Source organism: Aspergillus sydowii (assembly GCF_001890705.1).
Source record: "Aspergillus sydowii CBS 593.65 unplaced genomic scaffold ASPSYscaffold_4, whole genome shotgun sequence".
NCBI classification, from domain to species: domain Eukaryota; kingdom Fungi; phylum Ascomycota; class Eurotiomycetes; order Eurotiales; family Aspergillaceae; genus Aspergillus; species Aspergillus sydowii.
In genome coordinates, this window is record NW_024467862.1 from 802,259 (window position 1) to 822,964 (window position 20,706).

Consider the following 20,706-nt stretch of genomic DNA (forward strand, 5'->3'; position numbering starts at 1 on the left):
TATTCAAAATGGATTACCAGGTATGTATCTATAATTCAGTGACCCTGTACAACATCTACTTTATTTCAAAGACCTCACACTAACACCGCACCGCCAGAACCGCGCAGGGTCCAAATTCGGCGGCGGCGGCGTCGCCTCCCAATCCGCCACAAACGCCGACAGACGCGAACGACTCCGCAAGCTCGCTCTCGAAACAATCGACCTAGACAAGGACCCATACTTCTTCAAGAACCACGTCGGCAGCTTCGAGTGCAGACTGTGCCTGACAGTCCACCAGAACGACGGGTCGTATCTCGCGCACACCCAAGGACGCAAGCACCAAACAAACCTTGCGCGGCGCGCGGCGCGAGAAGCACGCGAAGGGAAAAATGCTGACCCGTCATCTATCCCCGGCGCCATGGGCGTGCAGGTGCGCAAGCAGACGATCAAGATCGGGCGGCCTGGGTACAAGATTACGAAGATCCGGGACCCCTTGACGAGGCAGTTGGGGTTGTTGTTTCAGTTGCAGTATCAGGAGATTACGCCGGGGGTGAAGCCGCGGGTGCGGTTTATGAGTGCGTTTGAGCAGAAGGTCGAGGAGCCGCCGGATAAGAATTTCCAGTATCTTGTTGTTGCGGCGGAGCCGTATCAAACTTGTGGGTTTAAATTGCAGGCGAGGGAGATTGATCGGCGTGAGGGAAGGTATTGGACTTGGTTTGACGAGGATAGTAAGGAGTTTTGGGTGCAGATTATGTTCAAGACGGAGCGTGAGGAGAGGTTTAGTGGTGTGCCTGGGTTGGCGCCTATGGGGGCTGCTTGAGCTTGCCTACTGGGCAGGGAGTTCTGTTCTGTATTCATATCCTTGGGGCTTCGGTGGGCGTTACTTTGGTCTTTATTGAAAGCAAAATTCGGGCTTCTATCTGGGATTCCTTTACTGCGACATCATAATATACACCGGGACTTCTACACCTACTTCTAGTTGACAGAAAGTCTTCCAGTCATTGTCAATCCATGTGTCCATGTTTATACCATATTTGTAATGGGACAAGATGGCCAGTCAGTCATGAGATGCATGTAGTGTGTATGTGGTACGACCGTGGACAGCGTTCTTAAAACCTCGGGCTCCAGTAAAAGCACGCGCGAAAATGTCCAGAGAGATACAAAGTGTAACTAGCAAGTGTCGACTCGCGACCCAATGCAAAAAAAAGAAACATCTAAGGAGAGCGAAATAGAATAAGACAATAAATAGAAAGAAGATGCTCATGAGCCCAGTAACATGATGTATGCGCTATATGCTTGATAAAAAAGAAACCATGGACCATGGTCTATCCCCACCGACGCAAGAGCGTGGGATGAGCCATTGAAAAGCGATCAACGCAAGCCCGCCCGCTTTCAAAACTTTCCAAAGACTATCATCGTCGGCTCGTTCAAAACTTCGGACATTGTTTCTACATTCAACTTGCCTGGAAGGCGTTGAACGCTTTGTACGTATAACCGATGAAAGGCAGACTCATTTCGGCCTCTTGTTCGTCTGGCATAGCACGTGCCTGAGCGCGGTGAATCGCGCTGGTATCCTCCTGAGGGATTTCGTCAATCGGGAAATATGACACATCGATGTTCGAGCTTAGTCGTGGCTCAAATGGTGCGCGGATCTTGCGCAGTTGTTCCCATACTACTCCACGGAAGAATGGGTGGTTCTTAATTTGGGTAGCACCTCCGTACTGACCACCTTCGTTACCAACACGGTGCTCTGCATCGCATAGGAAGCTAATATATGGTTAGATCAATTTGGCTTTTAAAAAGAGTGAAAACGTGTCGTACCTTCGAATCAGACCCTCGGATTCACGGGACAATGTCAATTCTTCCGGGAAGTAAAGGCACTCCCTCCAGTTTACAATCTTGCGGTAGGTATCGGTCGTATCCTCGGCGCAGAATGGAGGCCAGCCTACGAGACATTCGAACATGATGGCGCCGACGGACCACCAATCGCAAAGGTAGGTGTAACCTTGGCCGTTGAAGATTTCAGGGGCGATGTAGTCAGGAGTTCCGACAGTGGAGTACGCCATGGCTCGGCGAGACTTTCTCCAGGTGTTGATTTGCCCGCGGTTTGATACTGTCAAGTTGATCGCATCGTTGAAATATCCTGAGTTTCGGTTCTTGTCCTTTGATGTTGAGTTCTTCAATAGATTCTGGTAGTAAGAGTTGTCATGAGTCTTCTTGCCTCCAGTGGAGAGGCCGAAGTCAGTCAGCTTGACGTGACCGCCACGATCAAGAAGGATGTTATCAGGTTTAATATCACTATAGACGTATATTAGTATGTTGTGCGCGAGACAGAGCCTGGTCGACTTTTCTTACCGGTGAAGGAAGCCCAACTTGTGGACCGCCTCGATCGCCATCACGATTTCGGCCATGTAGAAACGAGTAATATCTTCGGAGAAAATTTCATATTTGATGAGCATGGTCATCAAATCACCACCCGGTAAGAACTCCATAAGGAGGTACAGGTATGCAGTGTCCTGGAAAGAAGCATGGAGCTTAACGAGCCAAGGGTTATCCTTCGAATCGGCCAAAATGTCACGCTCGGCACGAACGTGCGCCAACTGATCCTTCTTAAACATCTCCGTCTTGATAAGCGACTTGAGCGCATAGATCTTGCCATCGGTTTTCCTCTGCACAAGCTTGACCTCACCAAAGGCACCCTTTCCAATAACCTTGATGGTCTGGAAGTTGGAAGGAGTCTCCCTGGTCCGAAGGAATCGCAGAAACGTTGACTCTTTTTTCCCAACCCTTTCTGCATCCTTAACCTTTGCATCCTGAGCGACAGTCGGTTCGCGAATCATCTTGTCAAGCTCCGCCGAACTACTCGGTTAGAATAGTGTTAGCAAAAGTCCCCTCCCCCCAAGATCACGCAATATTAGAGTAGGAAAACTTACCGCATGTTGCGATCGCGCGCACGCTCGATATTCTCATGGAAAAATACATTGACCAACTCCTTTGCGGCTTTTCCACGCTTGTGAATGTTTTCAGAGAAGCGCTCCGGGTAGCGTTGAAGTTCTTCATTCTCCGCGGGAGCCCGAGGGCTGCGAGGTACAGGAGGAGCCAAGTGTCCGGGTTGTTGCTGTTGTCCGGGAGCTGTATTACCAGCGGTACGGGGTCTCTGGCCAGGCGAGGCGGCGCGATTAAAGAAGCCCGTTCGGTTGGCGTTGAGGTCCTGGTTAGAAAACTGCTGAATCAAGCCATTTGTTCCGTCATTGGGGTTGACGCCGTACGGCATTCGAGACTGATAAGCGGGCTGAGGGGACTGCAGGTTGGGCTGGCCGTAATGAGGCTGGGCATAAGCAGCCTGCGGCGGGGCGTAGTGGTTTGGCATAAAATATCCCTGGCCGTAGACACCATTCTGAGCATCCATATAGTCCTGAGGGCTTTGGCCCTGATAGATCGGCTGAGGAAACGCAGACGGGGTGGTTGGGTACGCGCGATTGTTTGCAGCCGCCGGATTGAAGGCACGCTCATTGTAGCCGAAGTTCAGGTGGGGGCGGTTGTTGTTAGGATCCATCTTGAAAGAGTGCCCTCCAGACTGCCAGAATCGGACGGAACGGCGAGTTTGGGGATGGAGGGGATGGTGAATATAAGGGGGAGGAAAGGGGGAGGGGAAGGTTTGGTGGGAAGAGGCGGTGGCTTCAGGAGACAGGGAGAGAGCGAGGCGACTTGAGGGGAGGACAGTGTTACTGGAGGTGCTAAAGGCTCGTAGTGGAGTGTTGGAGGGCTCCCGACTGGACAAGTCGCGCTCGGAGGAGTTCAATCAGGAGGCGATTGAGCACCAGCGACGGGGTCTGTTGTCACAATGCCAGGATGAGGGCCGACAAAGAACGAGGCAAAAGCAAATCCGACAGCCAATAAATCCAGAGAAGTCCAGACTCGAGAATGTGCAGCAACAAAGTCCCAGTCCTGGAGCCCCGAACTGGTGGCTGCTACGGGAGACCGCTGGGGCCGGGAGCGCGGCGAACCATACTCTCAGACACTGCGACTCCTTGCTGCGGTGCCATTCCAGACTCGATTTAAACACAGGTGAAACAAGAGACCTCGCATCGCACAAGCCAGGTATAATTATTGAAATGAAAAGTATTCAAATATACCCATCAATCACTATCACACTCTTCACGCCGCGGAGGCTACCCGGGCGCTCATTTTGTCCGATTTGTTGATATCGAGCCATACAAGCTAGACAGCTGCACCATGCATGTGCCCTGTGCTCAGGGATGACGGCCGGACCAGTTTTGAATAATCCAATACCGATTCTCTCGGTGAGCCCTGGGTACTAGTCGATTGAATTTACCAATATTAGGAGGTTCAGGTAAAACATTCGTCGGGATAGTAGGTGACAGGCAGTCCGATTTGCAACTACGTATAGCCATAGTTGATACGTAGTACTAAGAATCCGTGTAAGAAATCGGGATTGATTCTTATGCTCGAACCAATATCGTCGGTCATAGATATGTACATAAGGACCGTAAAGCGCTCGAAGCTGGAGCGTCGAATTCTAGATACGATGAGTATTAGTTCTCTCCAATCATTCTACTGGATGACGCTTGGGATATCTTTATTGGCTTTATCTTCGTGTGTCGACACGAGCAAATGTTGAGGAATATCTAGACATGTCTCAGTAGATCAGGTTGACGGTGGCCAATGGTTGATGCTCCTCTGGATGGTCGGCATTTCCTTGCCTGCACCCGATCTCTGGTGAAATGTATATTGGTCCTAGCCTGTGTAGCGTTAGCTTTTCATGCTGCGACGAAGCTAAATAGGTTCTTCCACGTTCAACTTATAAATACAGCCAAGCCTCGACAGGTTCATCCCGCTGACGAGCTTTTCTCGATGAGCAGACCCCTCAGGGACCGGGTTGAGGGGTTGCGTCGACCGTCTTTCTCACTCTAGTGAGCAACAAGTATGCGATGGATGGAATCTCTGAGCCAAAAAGCTGTTGATTGCCTAGGTGAAGTAGAAACCAGATATCGGGAGCTATCGTGGAGCCGTTTCTTCCTTGATTGCATCATCTCGGAAACAATGGCAACAGAAGATGCCATCACGACATCCTCACCTGTATCTTCTCGCCGGAGAGCTCTTCGCCCTATATATCTCCAACGCCGTAGATTTATCGCGGAGTCAGGAACCCAGGATTGCATCCAGCGCTCTCTTCGTGTTTCGTGGCAGGTGGTGACCTAATCCGGAGGTCCCCAAAACCAACCGCATCATTACCCGGTCCTCTTTTCCCCTCCGAACCCGGCGCTCCGCAACGCGAAGTGACAGGCCAAACCAGCGAACACGCAATAGCCATAACAATGCTCCATTGAGCAAACCCCGGCACAGAATAGCGAGTGACAGCTTCTGCAATCATATTTACTATTGTGAAATGCTGCGTCACGCAGCCCGGTCGCCTTGCTGGCGCGCCCCGGCGCGGCTCACCACCCATCCCGCATTCCCGCGCACGAGACCTCTAGCAGCTACCTTCCGCAGACCTCAGATTAAATCATTCTCAGATCAGAAACAACCGGACGAGAGCTCGGTATCCGATAAAAAGACACACGGACGCGACCCACCCTCATTACCTGCCAAACCAGCGGCCCCGAGCTCGCCGAAGACGCAAAATGCCGCAGCTGCACAGAAGACCTTGCTTAGTGAAAGCACGGTGGGGAGGAAAGAACAGAGAAAGGCCGACTGGGCTATAATGAGGGAAATGGCGAAATATCTCTGGCCAAAGGTAGAGATCTGAGAACTTATGCGCTGCCTAGACTCTTTGCTAACCGGCTATACAGGGTGACTGGGGTACAAAGCTTCGTGTGGGAACGGCACTGTCGTTGCTAGTTGGGGCAAAGGTGGGAATTGCCGCAGAACTACATTTTTGGCTCTCCTGTTGCTTACCACGTATTGGCTAGGTCCTAAATGTCGAGGTTCCGTTTTACTTCAAGAGCATTGTTGATTCCATGAACGTGGATTTCGCGGCCGTTGGCGGAACAGCTTATACGGTAGCGGGATCGATGATTATTGCCTGTATGAAAGAGGATTATTTTTGTTTTCGAAGACTGCAGGTGGCTAATTCTCTATCGCAGATGGCGTTACCAGAATTGGGGCTACTTTGTTCCAAGAACTTCGAAATGCTGTTTTCGCAAGTGTCGCTCAGAAAGCAATCCGCAAGGTTGCGCGGAATGTTTTTGAGCACTTGTTACGACTAGATCTCAACTTCCACCTTTCACGACAGACCGGAGGTCTGACCAGAGCCATTGACCGTGGAACAAAAGGTATCAGCTTTCTCCTGACGTCAATGGTGTTCCACGTCGTACCTACCGCTCTAGAGATTTCCCTCGTCTGCGGTATTTTGGTATGTCTGCCGTCTGCAATAGGTTTACTCCTGGCATTTCTAACAAATATAATAGACACACCAGTATGGAATCAAATTCGCTGCGATCACTGCCACAACCATGTTGGCCTATTCTGCTTTCACGATAACAACAACAGCCTGGAGAACGAAGTTTCGAAAGCAAGCCAACGCAGCAGACAACAAGGGAGCTACTGTTGCTGTCGACTCTTTGATCAACTATGAAGCGGTGAAATATTTCAACAACGAAAAGTTTGAAGTGGCGCGTTACGACAAGGCTCTCAAGGCGTATGAGGATGCTTCCATCAAAGTCACAACGTCTCTGGCTTTTTTGAACTCCGGTCAGAACATGATCTTTTCTAGCGCCCTCGCAGCTATGATGTATCTTGCCGCCGACGGAGTTGCTGCCGGAGAACTGACTGTTGGTGATCTTGTCATGGTCAACCAGCTCGTCTTCCAACTTTCAGTGCCTCTGAACTTCCTGGGCTCTGTTTACCGCGAGTTGCGCCAGTCGCTGCTCGACATGGAAACATTGTTTAACTTACAAAAGGTTAATGTCAACATCAGGGAGCGGCCTGATGCGAAACCGCTGGCCCTCAAGCAGGGCGGCGAGATCCGATTTGAAAATGTGACTTTTGGATACCACCCCGACCGTCCCATCCTCAGAAATGCTAGCTTTACGATTCCTGCTGGTCAGAAATTTGCTATCGTTGGCCCTAGCGGTTGTGGCAAGTCTACCATCTTGAGACTCCTTTTCCGATCTTACGACGTCCAAGAAGGAAGGATTCTAGTGGATGGACAGGATATTAGGGATGTGACACTAGAAAGTTTGCGAAAATCGATCGGTGTCGTCCCGCAGGATACACCGTTGTTTAATGACTCAATTCAACATAATATCCGCTATGGAAGGTTGGAAGCTTCGGACGACGAGGTCCGCAAGGTTGCTCGACGAGCACATATTCATGAGCTCGTCGAGAAGCTTCCCGATGGCTACAACACAGCTGTTGGCGAGCGTGGAATGATGATCTCTGGTGGAGAAAAGCAACGGCTGGCTATCTCCCGGCTGCTCCTGAAAGATCCACAGTTGCTCTTCTTTGACGAAGCAGTAAGTGACTGGTCGGGGGCAATCCTAACGTGACCGTTTTCTAACTGGTGCATATAGACTTCCGCCCTTGATACATATACCGAGCAAGCTTTGCTGCAAAACATCAACAGCATCTTAAAAGAGAAGGGACGGACAAGTGTGTTCGTGGCGCATCGCTTGCGAACGATATGCGACTGTGACCAGATTCTGGTTCTGAAGGAAGGGCAAGTTGCGGAATTGGGATCACACCGCGAACTACTTGATACGGACGGCATCTACTCCGAGCTTTGGCATGGTAAGTCAGGGTCCAACCGCGCGTCATTTTATGAAAGAATGCTGACATGCTCTCCGCAGCCCAAGAACTGTCTCTGGCGCAAGACCCAGAATACGAACGGAATGCGGAGCTTGAGGGGGAGACGGCTGGGGAGGTCAAAGACATGGCGCCTAAGAAATAGAGAATAGTCTTGGATTAAGTTAAAGTTTACAGAAAGCGTTATAGACCATTGCATATGAACGGTTCTTACTTCTTCTTAGCAGGCGCAGACCTTGCCGGATGGGCCGCGGACGACAACAAATGATCCCAATTAATATACGGAGTAGACTGTCGAGCGCAACCGGGCCCCTGGCTAGGCTGCAAGCGGCCTAGCGCAGCCCCCAATCCCACGTTGCTCTCCACTTCTTCTTCTCCTCTTCTCGAATCTCGACTCGGAGACTCCTCGACTCGACCCGTCCAACTGACACTGGCACTCTCCTCCACCCCGTCGCTCGTTCTTGTCGCTGTCTGTCGCCATTCCTTCTGCATTCCATCGATTCTGCTCTTTTGCTGTCATTCGTTCGTTTCCTTGCATTTACATTCCTTTTTTCGCTTTCCGCCGCTCTCTTTCCGTTGGAACGGCTATCGTCATAGTTTGTTGTGGCTGGCATCAGATTGTCGCCATTGGGCTTGTTGGGCGCACAATTTCCTGCTGTAACCTCAAGAATCTCACCACGCTAGAACCGTTTTCTGCACTCCAGATACGCTATCGAGCCCAGATCACATATATTACCCGTCTTCTTCCATTAGTGTCTTTGGTTAGTCTGCCGTCTCACTGTCTGACTTGTCTCATTTGTTTGGAGTTCACTGCATCCCCGTCCCACAATTGTTAGCTCCATTCCCTGATCCTTGTCCCTGCGTTTTCCCCTCTCACTCGAATCGCTCGCTTCTCCTTTTTAACTGGCTTCTTCCAGAACTGCCTATCCGTTGCTTGATATCAGCTTGTCAGCGTCAATTTTTACCAGAGCATTTACCAATATATTGAATTGGTAGGCAAACCCCCTTATCAGCTATCTCCCCACCCGGCCCTTGTTCTCAGACGCCAACGGAACCTCCGGAATACCATTAATTGAACGCGCAATCGCTAATGTCTTGGTGTCCTTCCGGCTAGAATCCTTTTAAATATAAACTACCCGGTGTCTGCGTTAGTTTATACTCTTTCAACCGTCACTGAAGCAATCAAGCCTGTCTGCGCCCTAGTATATTGGGAAAGACGACAAATTCATTTCTCGCAATGGGCCTCATCGAAAAGCTACAAGCAAGTACGTCACCCAGTTCTCCCGCCGAATCAATCCGCGTCTCTTTTCAAAGAGCCAGTTGCAGGTGTTCGCCATATTGTCGAGAGCGAAATACTAATATGCAATCAACACAGGACTGGAAATCTACCGGTTAGAGCAACGATATGCTCGCCGCAAGCACCGCACCACATTCACCGAAGTGCAGTACGTCGATGGAGAATACGTCTACTCGAACAGCTCAAACTCCTCTTCTGGGACAGTTTCGAAACACTCCACCGGGTCCCACTGGAAGGTCCCGTCTTGGGGCTCATCATCGAGCGACCCGCGATCCCGGTGATGCGAGCTCGGACCACTGACCTTCCTTTTCTGTGACGATGTATCCTCTGCGTTATGTCCCACGCGGAGGTTTCAACGATGCCTTCTATCTACTTCTTGCCCCTCGCCCGGGCCTTGAACGAGCGCCTCATGCATTCGGTGATTTTTGCTACTTGAGCGATTTTCTGGTCAAAAGTTTCTTTCCTTGACCTAGGTAGGCTGGTCTCGCTAGACAGCCTTACCTATTTGCCTTCTATTTACTTTTCTTTTCCCGGGCGCGACTGAATGATTTCTTGTATATCCTTAGTTTTGCATTTTCGTCGGAATTCTTTTCCGTTTCCTGCTCGAACACTCATGAATCATGTGAGCACTCAGAAAGGTTAGCAGCCACGAGTCTGATGCGCCTGTTCATATATCTTAAAGCTTTTCTGTCTGGACGGAACCTCGTTTAGCGACTTTTGGAGGTACTTTTGTTCACTTGTTCTTGACCTATTTTCTCCGTTAGGCTTGGTATATCTAGGTTTTCTGGTCTCGAGGGGGCGTGCTCTGGATGCACCCTCCAGCGAACTTCACAATCAATGTCAGCAGTTAATGCTCATCATTATTAGTATTATATCTTCCCGTAGACCACTCATCGATCTTAGCATATATCTGGGATGATATAATTTACGAGACAAACAGTAGTCACATAATACAGAAGATAGATAGCTCCCGTAGAAGAGAGACCAAAAGGCATACATAAGTCTCGGCTACGAATAGTAGGTCAAGTATGATCTCCAACAAACTCAGCGCTTACTCTTCCCGCCTCCAATCCTCAACCGTCCCAAGTTCGTCAAGCCAGATTTCTGCCTCTGCGTACCAAGAATTCCTCCCCCCTTGGCACTACTACCAGCACCGCCGCCAGCGCCATCAGCAGGTGATGCGCGGCCGCCAACACCACCGAGGCCAGCGCGCGGGGTATCGGGGAGACCCTTATCTCTACGCATCGGGTCCGCACCAGTAAGTGCAGACGAGAGGGAGGCGCGTTGTTGGAAGGACGAGGGTCCATCGGTGTCGAAGGGGCGCTGTGAGTGCCGTTGTGTCGAACGTGTCTTTTCTTGCACGGACTTGAATTTGTCGAGGAGTTCGACCCAGCGGATGGAGCTTTCATCACGCTGTTTGAGGCGCGTGCTGCTGCGGTCGTAGCTTGATGCGCTTGGGGTGGATGTCGATGTCATGGAGGACCTGTGCATGTTTTTTTTTAGTGTCAGGGGCTCGTTTCAAGGGTAAGTGTGGAGAAGGCTGAACGTACAGGCGCGGTCCTGTGTGGAGGAGGCCGATGTTGCTAACGCTGTTGAGGCGGTTCTTAAGTGCAGCAAAGGCGGAACTTTGGGGGAGGAGCATTAGAACACCGTATAGGCATTTGTATAGATACGGATATCGTTCCGGTTCAAGGAGCTGGAGACGGAGGTCTAGCGAGAGTTTAGTGCTCGTCTTTTTAAGGGTGGTACGGGGAGTATTGTTGGGTTATAATATACATGTAAACACCGGAGATTCCAGTAGCTGGACGAGTTTATCGATTTGGATTAGCATATTGACCGTCATTTCGAGCTCGGCACTGCAAAAGTGTTAGTCATGTTTAGGGCGCTCATGACAGCTTCACTCACAAGACCTGAAGAAGATTGTATGCCTGCTCATAAGCCTGCGCCAGCAAACAAAGCGAAAACGTTGAGACTGCATTGTGGCACCAGGACCTGAAAAGGGCTACAAAGAACGTTTGGCCGTCCTATTGTTCAAGATCAGCCACGGCATCGGGTCATATAATTTGGGTTCCAGCTACCTTGGAGTCCAGGTTCCGCAATCGTTTTCTTAGTTCTGACAACTCCGGCGCCGTAATCAGGTTATTGTTCAGGTTCTGCACCATGATACTAGCAAACTCGATATCCTAAAGGATCGCCAAGGTTAAGATTATAGGACTCATATATAGTATGTAAAACTCACATCTTCCTTCTCAAGACAGTCCGCAAGGGTCCGGTAGATACGTTCAGGGCTCAAATTCAAGCACAATTGTCGAATAATAAGGTTTCCGCGAACCTCGAGTAGATTTCTGTCTGTCGAAAATAGCTGCAGCAAGCTCACCATGAATGCTTTGAAATAGCCATCCTCGCTGTTCCTCGAAATTTGAGACAGAAGCTGAAGATCCTTCGTGACAACAGCCTCCGATGAATCAGACAATGTCTTGAGAAGCACGGGGAAGATTCCATCATTGAATGCGGAAACTTTCTTCGGGGCTTTGCGATGTAGCATTAGAAGCCATGAGAGGGCACCTAATCTGGTGGTTTCATTTTCATTCAAAAACTGAAGAGTGAGAGAGCTAACAGCTGAGCCATAGTCGAGTTCCGGAGTGGGTACTGGCGCAGCGGACATGATGCTATTCCGGGGTGACGCTCTCTTAGAATCAGTGGCCGGCGCATCAGTCCTACTGCTTGGTGTAGACGCTCTTCGTTCAGCAAACTCTTTCGTAGTTGTCTGGGGTAGCTTGGAAGTCGTGGTATGCCTGGAATCATCTGATGCATCTTCGGATAGAGTTAAACTGAAGATGTATTGCAGAAGCGAGTTATTGACCCTGGTTGCAGTCTCCTTCACGGCATGCGAGCTGCTAGAGAGTGCTGGGAGAACTTGATCAAGAAGGCGTGGGACGAAAGGAAGAATATCTTCTGGGCTGATTTCGAAAAAGCTATCAATCCAACGCAAAGCAGTCAACTGCATCTCCTCGTCTAGTAAAATATTAGCAAACGGTCAGGTTCGGTAAGGCCGTGGGGAACGTTTACCAAAAGAGGTATCAACGAATCCCACAAGGATATCTAGGATCTTTGGATGGTCAATTTGGACATCTTGTCCAGGGATCCAATCACCATCAGTGTGCAGTCCCTCTTCCTCAACGGCAAATTCAGCTTCGGAATCTTCTATTGCATTATCGTTGCTTTCAGCGTCGATAGCGGTTGCTGCCGGGTCTGTGGCTAGGCTCGTCGTATCGCTTGTAATTGATTGCCTATTGTCACTCTCTTGTCCTTTGCGACTTTCTGCAAGGCCCTTCTTAAGACGAGCAATTCTTTTAATCTCCGCCAGGAACCTATCGAGAAGACCTTGTGTAGCAACATTGACATCCCCATTTGGATCGCCCAAAAACCTGATCAAACCCGCAAGGAATTCTGGCAGATAAGAGACAAGCTCTAAGTCGGGAATTGTATCCAATAAGGTTAACCACGATACTAGAAATGTCCGAGTAAATGCGCTGAGAACATGTATTCGTTCTTTGAGCAACGGTATGAATTTAGGAAGTGAGAACGCTGTTGGAAGGTCATCTCCTAAAGCATCGGGGTCGGAAGTCTGCTTTTCGGATAGTTGTAGAACAGAGACGTGGTGGGCAGCCGATTCGGAAACGATGTCTTTCACGAGTCGGTCAAGTAGTTCCGCTCCATTTTTAACGGACAGTTCAGAGTCGGAGGCAAGCTGTGCTTATGTTAATAAAGAGGTTTCCTCCCATGTTTATAGCCTTGAGAAACACACCTTGCTTAGCGCATCGAATATCTCGTTGAAAAATAGTAAGACCTCCCCTTTTGCAACTTTGGCGATGTTGTACATGCTCTCGCAAGCGTAGTATCTAACCCTCGCATCTTGGTCCGAGAAGCACGCAAGTACCGGCGGCACGATCTCTTTGAGATAGGGGGCAACTCCCTCCTAGTAATCTCAGCACCTATTATATCAACCCCGCATGACCGATAAACTCACTGATCCCAGTGCTATCGAGGCCGCAGCCAATCCAATTAGACCCCCATTTCTCGCATGAGGCTGATGAACTGCATAGGCGTAGTCGTGGCATAGCTGGTCGACGATTTTCTGGATAACTTCATGTTCTCCTCTGAACGCGGAATCCCGGACGACTTTCTCGAGTCTAGGTGTTTCGAAGAACAAAAAGGTCAGCAATCATCAAGCACTCGACCCGCGAGGTCACCGTGATAAGAATGGATGTACGTACTCTAACGCCCCTTGCTTCCGCCGGTCATAGAGCTTATCATTCAGCAACCGCTGGATTGAGTGATCCATCGCTCAAGCAAACAAAGGCTGCTGTAATCTTAAGCTCTAACCAACTATCTTCATGGTGGTAGCCCGTCGGAGTTTGGGCGGTGAGCTGGGAATGAGAAAAGACACCGTGAGCTCGAGGAAAGATGGGCCCGCCGTTGCGACGGTGATAGTGATCGGACTCGGAGGAGCTGCCTAGCTTTCGGAACAGCACAATAAAACAAAGAGCTTAGGGAGACCAGTTGAAGGGCTCTGTCGCCTCGTCAGAAAGCCATGTGGGGAGCGACAGTGAGATGCGTTGGCAGAAGTGGAGTGACGTAGTGGAGGAGGGATTGCGCCTAGATTCGAGCTCTACCGTACACGGGCCTCTAGGTCCTCCGCACATGCTTCCTATGCACGAGCACAGACAACAGAAGTACCGCTGTACTCCGGTGTATTAAATAAGGTCATGTTATTATCAAAATTTATCTAGCTACACATCCCAATAATCCCCTAATTCAGTATCCCATGAAATCTCGGTCCAGAATACCTAGCCCTCTCGGCAAACAAGACAGGGCTCTGGTCCAATAGGCAATACCACCATAAAAATCTCCAATGCTGTTGGGACAACGGCCCTAATCGCTTTAATCAATGGCTTATATATTGAAAAACTGCAGAGACATCTCGCTCTTGAGTCTCTTGTCGAATAAGGAGGTCTTGGATTTGGTTCATCTGCCCCTGTTCTCCGCTGTTCACGAAGTGATTCCATGAACTGGTGTCGCCATAGAGCATGGCTGGTGCCTTAATATACTGCGTTCCATCAGGTCTGCATCTCTTGCACTTAAAGGTATCGTGTGTGTCGCTCGTTGTTTCCGGCTTGAACTGAAATAGTTCACGGAGGGAGTCCAGAGAGAAGTGTCGCTCGACGTCTTCGGCCGAGTCCACCACACAGGAGGAAAGAGATTGTTTGTGAGACTGGCGTTGGAATATCTTTTCTTCAATGGAGCCCGTCGCAATGAAGCGGTAAACAAAACAATCTTTCTTTTGACCGTCACGCCAGACTCGTGCGAGTGCCTGTTGGTCAGCCGCCGGGTTCCAATCGGGATCGAACAACACCAGGCGGTTAGCACCGATCAGGTTCAGACCACACCCACCGGCCTTACTGCTGAGAAGGAACACGAATTCTTCGCCATCAGGGTCATTGAACTTGTCGACAAGCTTCTGGCGTTTCTTCACGTTCATCGTCCCGTCCAGTCTCAAGCAGCCGTACGCTCTTGACCTGCAAAGCTTTTCAAAAACATCGAGCGTTTGTGTATAGTTACTGATGAGGACAATCTTGTCATTCGTATCTTGACGTATTCGAGCCAGCATCCTGTCAAGAACCATCATCTTCCCTGAATACCAAGGCCGGACATCTCGGTCTCTGCCTCTTGCTTCGAGTGGCACATAATCATCGGGGAATGTGTGCTCGCAACCAGGAAGGTCGTTAGAAAGGCTAAGCAAATCTGGATGGTTGCACAGCTTCTTTAGAAGTCCAATCGCTTTCAGAGGTTGGCTTCCTTTGCCCCTGAGAAGACTTTTTATCTCGGGACTGTCAATGAAATGTTTGTACAGACCGAGTTGGAATTGCGACAGATTGCAGAACACCACATGCTCATATTTGACGGGCAAGTACTTCGACAGGATGTCGTTTGTTCGCCGAATGATATACTTGTTAACAATGCCTGATAGTTCGGCTAAACGTTCATCGCCTTTCTTTCGGTCTTCCTCTGTCCCTGCTGCATCTCTTCCCTTAAGAATGGGCAGTTCGAATCTCTTACGAAATTCGTTTTGCGACCCAAGTAAGTCTGGGTTTGCGAAATTGAGAAGAGCAAAATATTCCGAGAGATCGTTTTGAATGGGAGTACCAGACAGTATCACTCGCCGTTGCACGTTCAAGCTATTAAGTGCTGTCCAAGTCAAGCTTTCTTTGTTTTTCAATCGATGGCCCTCGTCGCATAGAAGCAGTCCAATTGGGCTATCCTTCAATGTGTCGACATACATTCGCAGGGTCTCATAAGAGACAATGAGTACCGGCCTTACAACAGACCGACCTGATGAAATTGCCCATTGCTTCAATTGGGTTATTAGCTCCGTCTTCGAAGCTTTACCATCCACTGCAAACGGGGTGATAGTACCCTGTCCAAGCCATTTTCCTGCTGTTGTCAGTCAGTGTCCAACGAGCGCTAGCGCATCACTTACCAAGCTCATTGGCCCAGTTCCCTACTAGACTTGAAGGACACGCAATGATACACTTTTGAATAATCGTTCTTCCAGCCTCTGGGGATTGTTTCAGAAGCGTCCACATCAATGCAATACATTGCAACTGTCATGGTAAGTCTCATGAAACGCATGGAATGACAGGATCGCCTACCGTCTTTCCGAGACCCATACCGTCTGCCATAATGCAGCCATTGGCGTTCTTGTCAATCATTCCCGTAGTGCAGCGGTAGAGAAACTGTAATGGTTACTTGGGGTCTGCGTGGCGAAAAAAAGCTCTGCCAAAGACTTACCTTAACTCCCTCCACTTGATGAGGGCGTAAGATCTTTGCCAGCCTTGGGTCGATAACAACCGGAACCTTTGGGCGATCTTCCACCTTCTTTTTCAGCCCAAGTATATCCGCTAAGCTTTTATGTACCAGCGGTTCGTCCAGCTTCGGGTTCTTATCTTCGGCGTCATCCGGTTTATCTGATTTCTCTTGTTGTGAATTATCGATATCATCAACCGTTGGGTCATATAGGACGATCGCAAACTCTCCACTCGGATCATGCAAAGGCTTCACGACGAACGTGGCTCCCTGTCTCATCCCCAGTGTCGGTGCAGGTCGAGAACTGTCATATCCACCAGTCGGCTTGTCCACCAAAGGCACTTTAAACCTTTGTTTGAATGTGAAATCTTTGTCCTTTGCTTTAAAAACGGGAAATCTGTTGACATCGCGAGTGGCAAGCGCCAGGCGTTCTTCGTTGGTATACGGCTTCACGCCGTTGTCGTCATTTCCATCAGCCCCAGCATAATTTACCTTCCTTCGCTTCCTTGCAGGCTTATCTGAAGCCCGAGTCGGTGTAGCTGATCCGGGGCATTTGAATGGCTTCGATAGGCGGTCGATGGAGTTGGACGTTGCGCTGACGCGCGATGCTATTGGTGTAACATCGCCGCCTTGGTTGGAGGGTCGTGGGCGATACCTTCATGGGTTAGAACCCTATGTCGCATCACAATATATCAGTTCAAAAACTCACATTAGTTATATCGGCCGATTCGCGCGGTTCGCCGTGGTCGAAGCTGTGTCTGACGGGATGTCTGCCTCTGGCCCACGCGTGTTGCCTAAGCTAGCCGCCAGCCAAACGCCAAAATATCGCGTGGTCACGTGCCGATAAGATAAGACCCGCTGCCCCCGCAATGCATAGGTTGGGTGCTGCTACACAATGGATCCGTGGACCTTGCATGCATGCCCCTCGACAGTGAGTAGTACCTGCGGGCTGAGTGTTCTGTCCCATGTCATCAGACTTCTGGGCCGGCTATATTAGCGGGGCCATTGGCATAATTATCGGAAACCCTCTTGACCTCATCAAAGTCCGATTACAAGCAAGTAGCTCTGCAAATGGCTCCGTGGAACCTCGGCAATTGACTCGATTCGAAAGCACAAGCTCTCTCGTGCGAGGTATGTTGATATCAGTGTAGCTATTTACAGTATTAACATATTCTCAGGCGCTGCGGCCCCAATTCTTGGATATGGTGCCCTCAATGCTTTACTATTCGTATCCTATAACCGATCCCTGATGCTCTTGGATGATTCTATCAGTGATCCCACGAATCCTCAAAATTGTGCCCTATACAAGCTATGGCTTGCTGGAGCATTAGGTGGAGCTGCCAGCTGGACTGTTTCTTCACCTACGGAATTCATCAAATGTCGAGCCCAGCTTGATGCTCGCCCAGAAGTTTCGTCTTGGAGCGTCGCAAAGGACATCATTCGGAGTCGCGGCTGGAAGGGTTTATATTTCGCTGGTGGAATAACCTGTGCCAGGGACTCTATAGGCTATGGTTTTTAGTAAGTTTTTCTTGACCTCTTTTTTGTCTCAGACCAATTTCGCGCCCGAACATTCATTTACCCTGGGCCACAGTTTCTGGTCGTACGAATATTGCAAGAGGTTAATGGCCTCCCCCGGTGATGAAGGACCCAACAGCTCCGCGCTGAAAGTTCTCCTTTGCGGTGGTCTTGCTGGGATCATTACGTGGGCTTCAGTCTTCCCGCTTGACGTGATAAAAACACGAATGCAGGCAAATACAATTGAGGCATATGCCGAAGGCCGGCCGTTATTAGAACCACAAACCAACAAACGAAAACCTGGCGCTTTTAAATTAGCGAGGGAAGTATATCGGATCGAGGGCCTCAAGGCCTTTTATCGCGGCCTAGGGGTATGCAGTCTGCGAGCATTCATTGTGAATGCAGCTCAGGTATGTATTTCGCTTCCTTCATGGGTTGATTGCTAACAATGTGAATCAGTGGGCGACGTATGAGTGGTTTATGAAATATTTCCAGAATCGGTCCTGGGATCAGCCCCTCAAAGAAATATCATAGATATTTTACAGCGTTCGAGCATTATCCGGTAAATAGTGATTTCAATTAACCCAATACAAAACTAGACAACGTGTGGTAGCTTTCCTTCTAGATCAAATGTCACGCCAAGTATATATATATGTCTTTGCTCACGGACCTTTTAGATACCCGGGAGTCAACGTCAAGGAACTACGGCTATCTAGCTCCACATGGCTTAAAACATTACTCGACTTTGATCAGCCCACTGAGTTGATGCTCCGGAGAAGCTTGGTATAAACTCCAAATACAACCCCTATGGTGTACCTTGGCACTACAAACTTCGAGATAATGATGGATAGGGAATAATGAGGGAATAAGTGTCATAAACTCATATCATAACATTGCGCCTTGGAGTCTAGATACATGCGCCATAACTATAACGGCTCCCGGTGAAGACTGCCACAGCTTTCTAAGTATGCAAGGCTTAACGTGTCCAATGCTAGCGGTTCTTTGTAAATAATTTCATTTCGAGGTCAGGAAAAAGTGGACCTGTATCATTGTACGGCTCCGATAAGCGGCGAAGTGGCCGGGGATACCGCAGTAATCTGCCGGCGGACTCGGCAGCATGGAACAAAACCTGCGACATTCGGCACTTCTTGATTCACGTGCCGTTTCAAATTAGAGACAATGTGATTGGCTGAAATATTTTTTTCAAGCACATGGAGCTTCAAGCTCTTTTTCGTCGAGGTGGTTATTATCGCCACGCATTTGAGGAAGGCGCATCAGGATGTGAATATTTTGCCCGCCACGTAATTGGCGAAACGGCAAAGCGCATATTCCATAATTGCTTTACCGTAACGGTTGTTGGTGGCCGCAGAACTGACCACAGTCCATGTCAGGCAGACATGGGAGTCTAGTTATCCAAAGCCATATCATCTCCCGCCTGCGGGCGCTCACCATTATCGGTGGTCAAGCCCACGGCAGCCTCAGCAATCTTCTGGGAATGCGGTTCTTCGCGTAGCAGACGAACTCTGTTATGAAGCCCGGGTCAGCTCGAATCGCGCAGATGAGTAGGCGGCAACAATGACGGACCTTCTTTTATGATTTTTGCCTTTCCTATGTGCCACCAGGTTGTAATCACTCTCAAACCATTTGGCGCATTCGACGCAGTAATGCCTCCCTAGGCCGGGGAGGTCTTCGGGATCCTGTGTCGCCTTGTATTGCGAAAGGTGTTTTGCGCTTTCGACATCCGCGCGGACCTGGTCATAGTCTCTGGAAAGAAAGATTCCTGTCAGTGCCAATCCTCAACCATCGTAGTTTAAATTAGAGGAGAGGGAACCATCATACCTCGTCCTGCGCTTCGTCTTCGTTCTCCTCACGGCTCCCATCTTGCAGATTATCGACCCAAAGTAGATCCAACCTTGTGCGCAAAAGCGTTCTTCCTCAGTATGGAGTCTGTGGATGTGATCGAGTACCGATAAACGGAATAAAGCTATGGCCGCGGCGATGTGAAAGCGGGTCAGGAATCAGCCGTTCGCTCTTGTGTGCGTGGAAGGGCTCTTGTGAGAAAACTCGGTAGCCGTGATTGGCCCAGGTCGACCAGCTCTTGGCGGCGGGCCGCGGGAGGCACTCTTTTCGGTAGGCCTCGGCTCTCGCTCGGCTCAGTCAGCATTCATCTTGGGGCGTTTCTCCGTACGGCCATCGCTGGCGCGGTATTTTTATGACGATTTCACTATTTTCGGCACCTTCCCTCCGAATGCTCCCCGGCCACTTGCGGGAGAAACAAAGTAATCATTGGCTCATGATCCTGAGCTTCTGCACGAGGCCATACAGGAACAAGAGTCAAAAATTGAAGTTGTTAGATGTTAATATGGCCCCCAAACTCGTATATTAGCCTCTATATAGTGAATTGAACGTGGTATCAGGCGGAGGTGTAGCTATGATGTAAGGACTGCTCTCAAAATGTATGGGTGTAATCAAATCACTTTCATTGGCTATTGGAATTACCGGTCTCACATGCCAATATTACCGACGTCGTCATTACAAGGTCAGTGTATTGATGGTCGCCATGGGAATCTAACTGAAATACCAGCGTGCCGAGCCCAGCAAAGCCTTTCGACCATGGGAAAAATCACGTTTGTATACATAGATTCTGTAAGTAAATTGGAAGCCTCAAATCGGACATATCCTGCAAAACATTCCTTTCAATGGCTGTGCAGGAAGCTCTTTTAAGGTCTTCCATGTCTCCGGTTGCATGTCTGGTTTGGGGCGGTCCGAAAGCGTACGGACGGCTGTACTGTAATCAGCGGTTACGGTTCCTCCACTCCGGTTCAGAGGAGCAGGGTCGCAGTCAAACAAGAATTCTCGCACTTGAAGCTTCCTTTTAATTGACAACCTTCCCTTAGGTTTTCTAACTCTTTTCTTTTCCCACACTTCACTCTCCACTCCATCTTTTGCTGCTTCCCCAGGTTGAAGCTAGCTATTGCTGCTGCTTGGATTAGCTCTCCAGTGTGTCGTGGCCCAGCCATCTTGCATAGAGAGCTTCCATCATGATTACCACACGCCTTGCGCGCATGGGTGCGCTGGTAAGTCACCCGGATACTACCATTTTGCACATCTGGATTGGGACTGTTGTGCGCAATGAACTTCCCAGCTTGTGCAGGATTTTTGCGTCTCGAGGCTAACCCAGTTTGATCACAGGCCCCTAAGTCCCGTCTTGTAAGAGCTCCTTCTGGTAGCTCCCAGCCAGGAATACTGGGGATCCAAATACCGAGACAATACTAACTTTC

At 49.6% G+C, this 20,706-nt stretch overlaps 7 protein-coding genes across 7 annotated transcripts; 4 read left to right on the forward strand and 3 right to left on the reverse strand.

Moving 5' to 3' along the window:
• Positions 1 to 8: 8 nt before the first annotated feature.
• Positions 9 to 799, forward strand: ASPSYDRAFT_88503 (spliceosome assembly protein PRP11; the record flags this gene model as incomplete). The annotated part of the gene is made up of 2 exons (XM_040852014.1): positions 9 to 20; positions 98 to 799. 2 exons carry the CDS (start codon positions 9 to 11, stop codon positions 797 to 799), a joined length of 714 nt encoding a protein of 237 aa, XP_040703396.1.
• A 634-nt stretch (positions 800 to 1,433) lies between these two features.
• ASPSYDRAFT_149397 (serine/threonine protein kinase CBK1) lies at positions 1,434 to 3,535 on the reverse strand (the record flags this gene model as incomplete). Its single annotated transcript, XM_040841905.1, has 4 exons — positions 1,434 to 1,746; positions 1,801 to 2,277; positions 2,335 to 2,838; positions 2,913 to 3,535. The coding sequence occupies 4 exons, from the start codon at positions 3,533 to 3,535 to the stop codon at positions 1,434 to 1,436; spliced, it is 1,917 nt and encodes a 638-aa protein (XP_040703397.1).
• A 1,854-nt stretch (positions 3,536 to 5,389) lies between these two features.
• atm1 (ATP-binding cassette Fe/S cluster precursor transporter ATM1) lies at positions 5,390 to 7,891 on the forward strand (the record flags this gene model as incomplete). Its single annotated transcript, XM_040852015.1, has 7 exons — positions 5,390 to 5,737; positions 5,793 to 5,852; positions 5,913 to 6,027; positions 6,087 to 6,355; positions 6,411 to 7,457; positions 7,515 to 7,731; positions 7,791 to 7,891. The coding sequence occupies 7 exons, from the start codon at positions 5,390 to 5,392 to the stop codon at positions 7,889 to 7,891; spliced, it is 2,157 nt and encodes a 718-aa protein (XP_040703398.1).
• Positions 7,892 to 8,983: 1,092 nt separating this feature from the next.
• Positions 8,984 to 9,324, forward strand: ASPSYDRAFT_88506 (uncharacterized protein; the record flags this gene model as incomplete). Its single annotated transcript, XM_040852016.1, has 2 exons — positions 8,984 to 9,011; positions 9,122 to 9,324. 2 exons carry the CDS (start codon positions 8,984 to 8,986, stop codon positions 9,322 to 9,324), a joined length of 231 nt encoding a protein of 76 aa, XP_040703399.1.
• A 558-nt stretch (positions 9,325 to 9,882) lies between these two features.
• Positions 9,883 to 16,731, reverse strand: ASPSYDRAFT_77983 (uncharacterized protein). The gene is made up of 14 exons (XM_040850918.1): positions 16,620 to 16,731; positions 15,896 to 16,565; positions 15,757 to 15,840; positions 15,585 to 15,708; positions 14,016 to 15,538; positions 13,115 to 13,229; positions 12,852 to 13,015; positions 12,113 to 12,794; positions 11,283 to 12,058; positions 11,122 to 11,226; positions 10,949 to 11,067; positions 10,820 to 10,899; positions 10,594 to 10,753; positions 9,883 to 10,526 (listed from the first exon to the last, which is right to left on the reverse strand). Coding segments are annotated over exons 1-14 (5,043 nt in total). The 5' UTR covers positions 16,622 to 16,731; the 3' UTR covers positions 9,883 to 10,087.
• ASPSYDRAFT_43978 (putative mitochondrial carrier protein) lies at positions 16,685 to 17,987 on the forward strand. The gene is made up of 3 exons (XM_040846762.1): positions 16,685 to 17,041; positions 17,089 to 17,428; positions 17,502 to 17,987. The coding sequence occupies exons 1-3, from the start codon at positions 16,876 to 16,878 to the stop codon at positions 17,869 to 17,871; spliced, it is 876 nt and encodes a 291-aa protein (XP_040703401.1). The 5' UTR covers positions 16,685 to 16,875; the 3' UTR covers positions 17,872 to 17,987.
• Positions 17,988 to 18,830: 843 nt separating this feature from the next.
• On the reverse strand, positions 18,831 to 19,305 carry ASPSYDRAFT_150003 (putative C2H2 finger domain protein; the record flags this gene model as incomplete). Its single annotated transcript, XM_040841967.1, has 3 exons — positions 18,831 to 18,948; positions 19,010 to 19,205; positions 19,257 to 19,305. 3 exons carry the CDS (start codon positions 19,303 to 19,305, stop codon positions 18,831 to 18,833), a joined length of 363 nt encoding a protein of 120 aa, XP_040703402.1.
• Between the last annotated feature and the right edge of the window lie 1,401 nt (positions 19,306 to 20,706).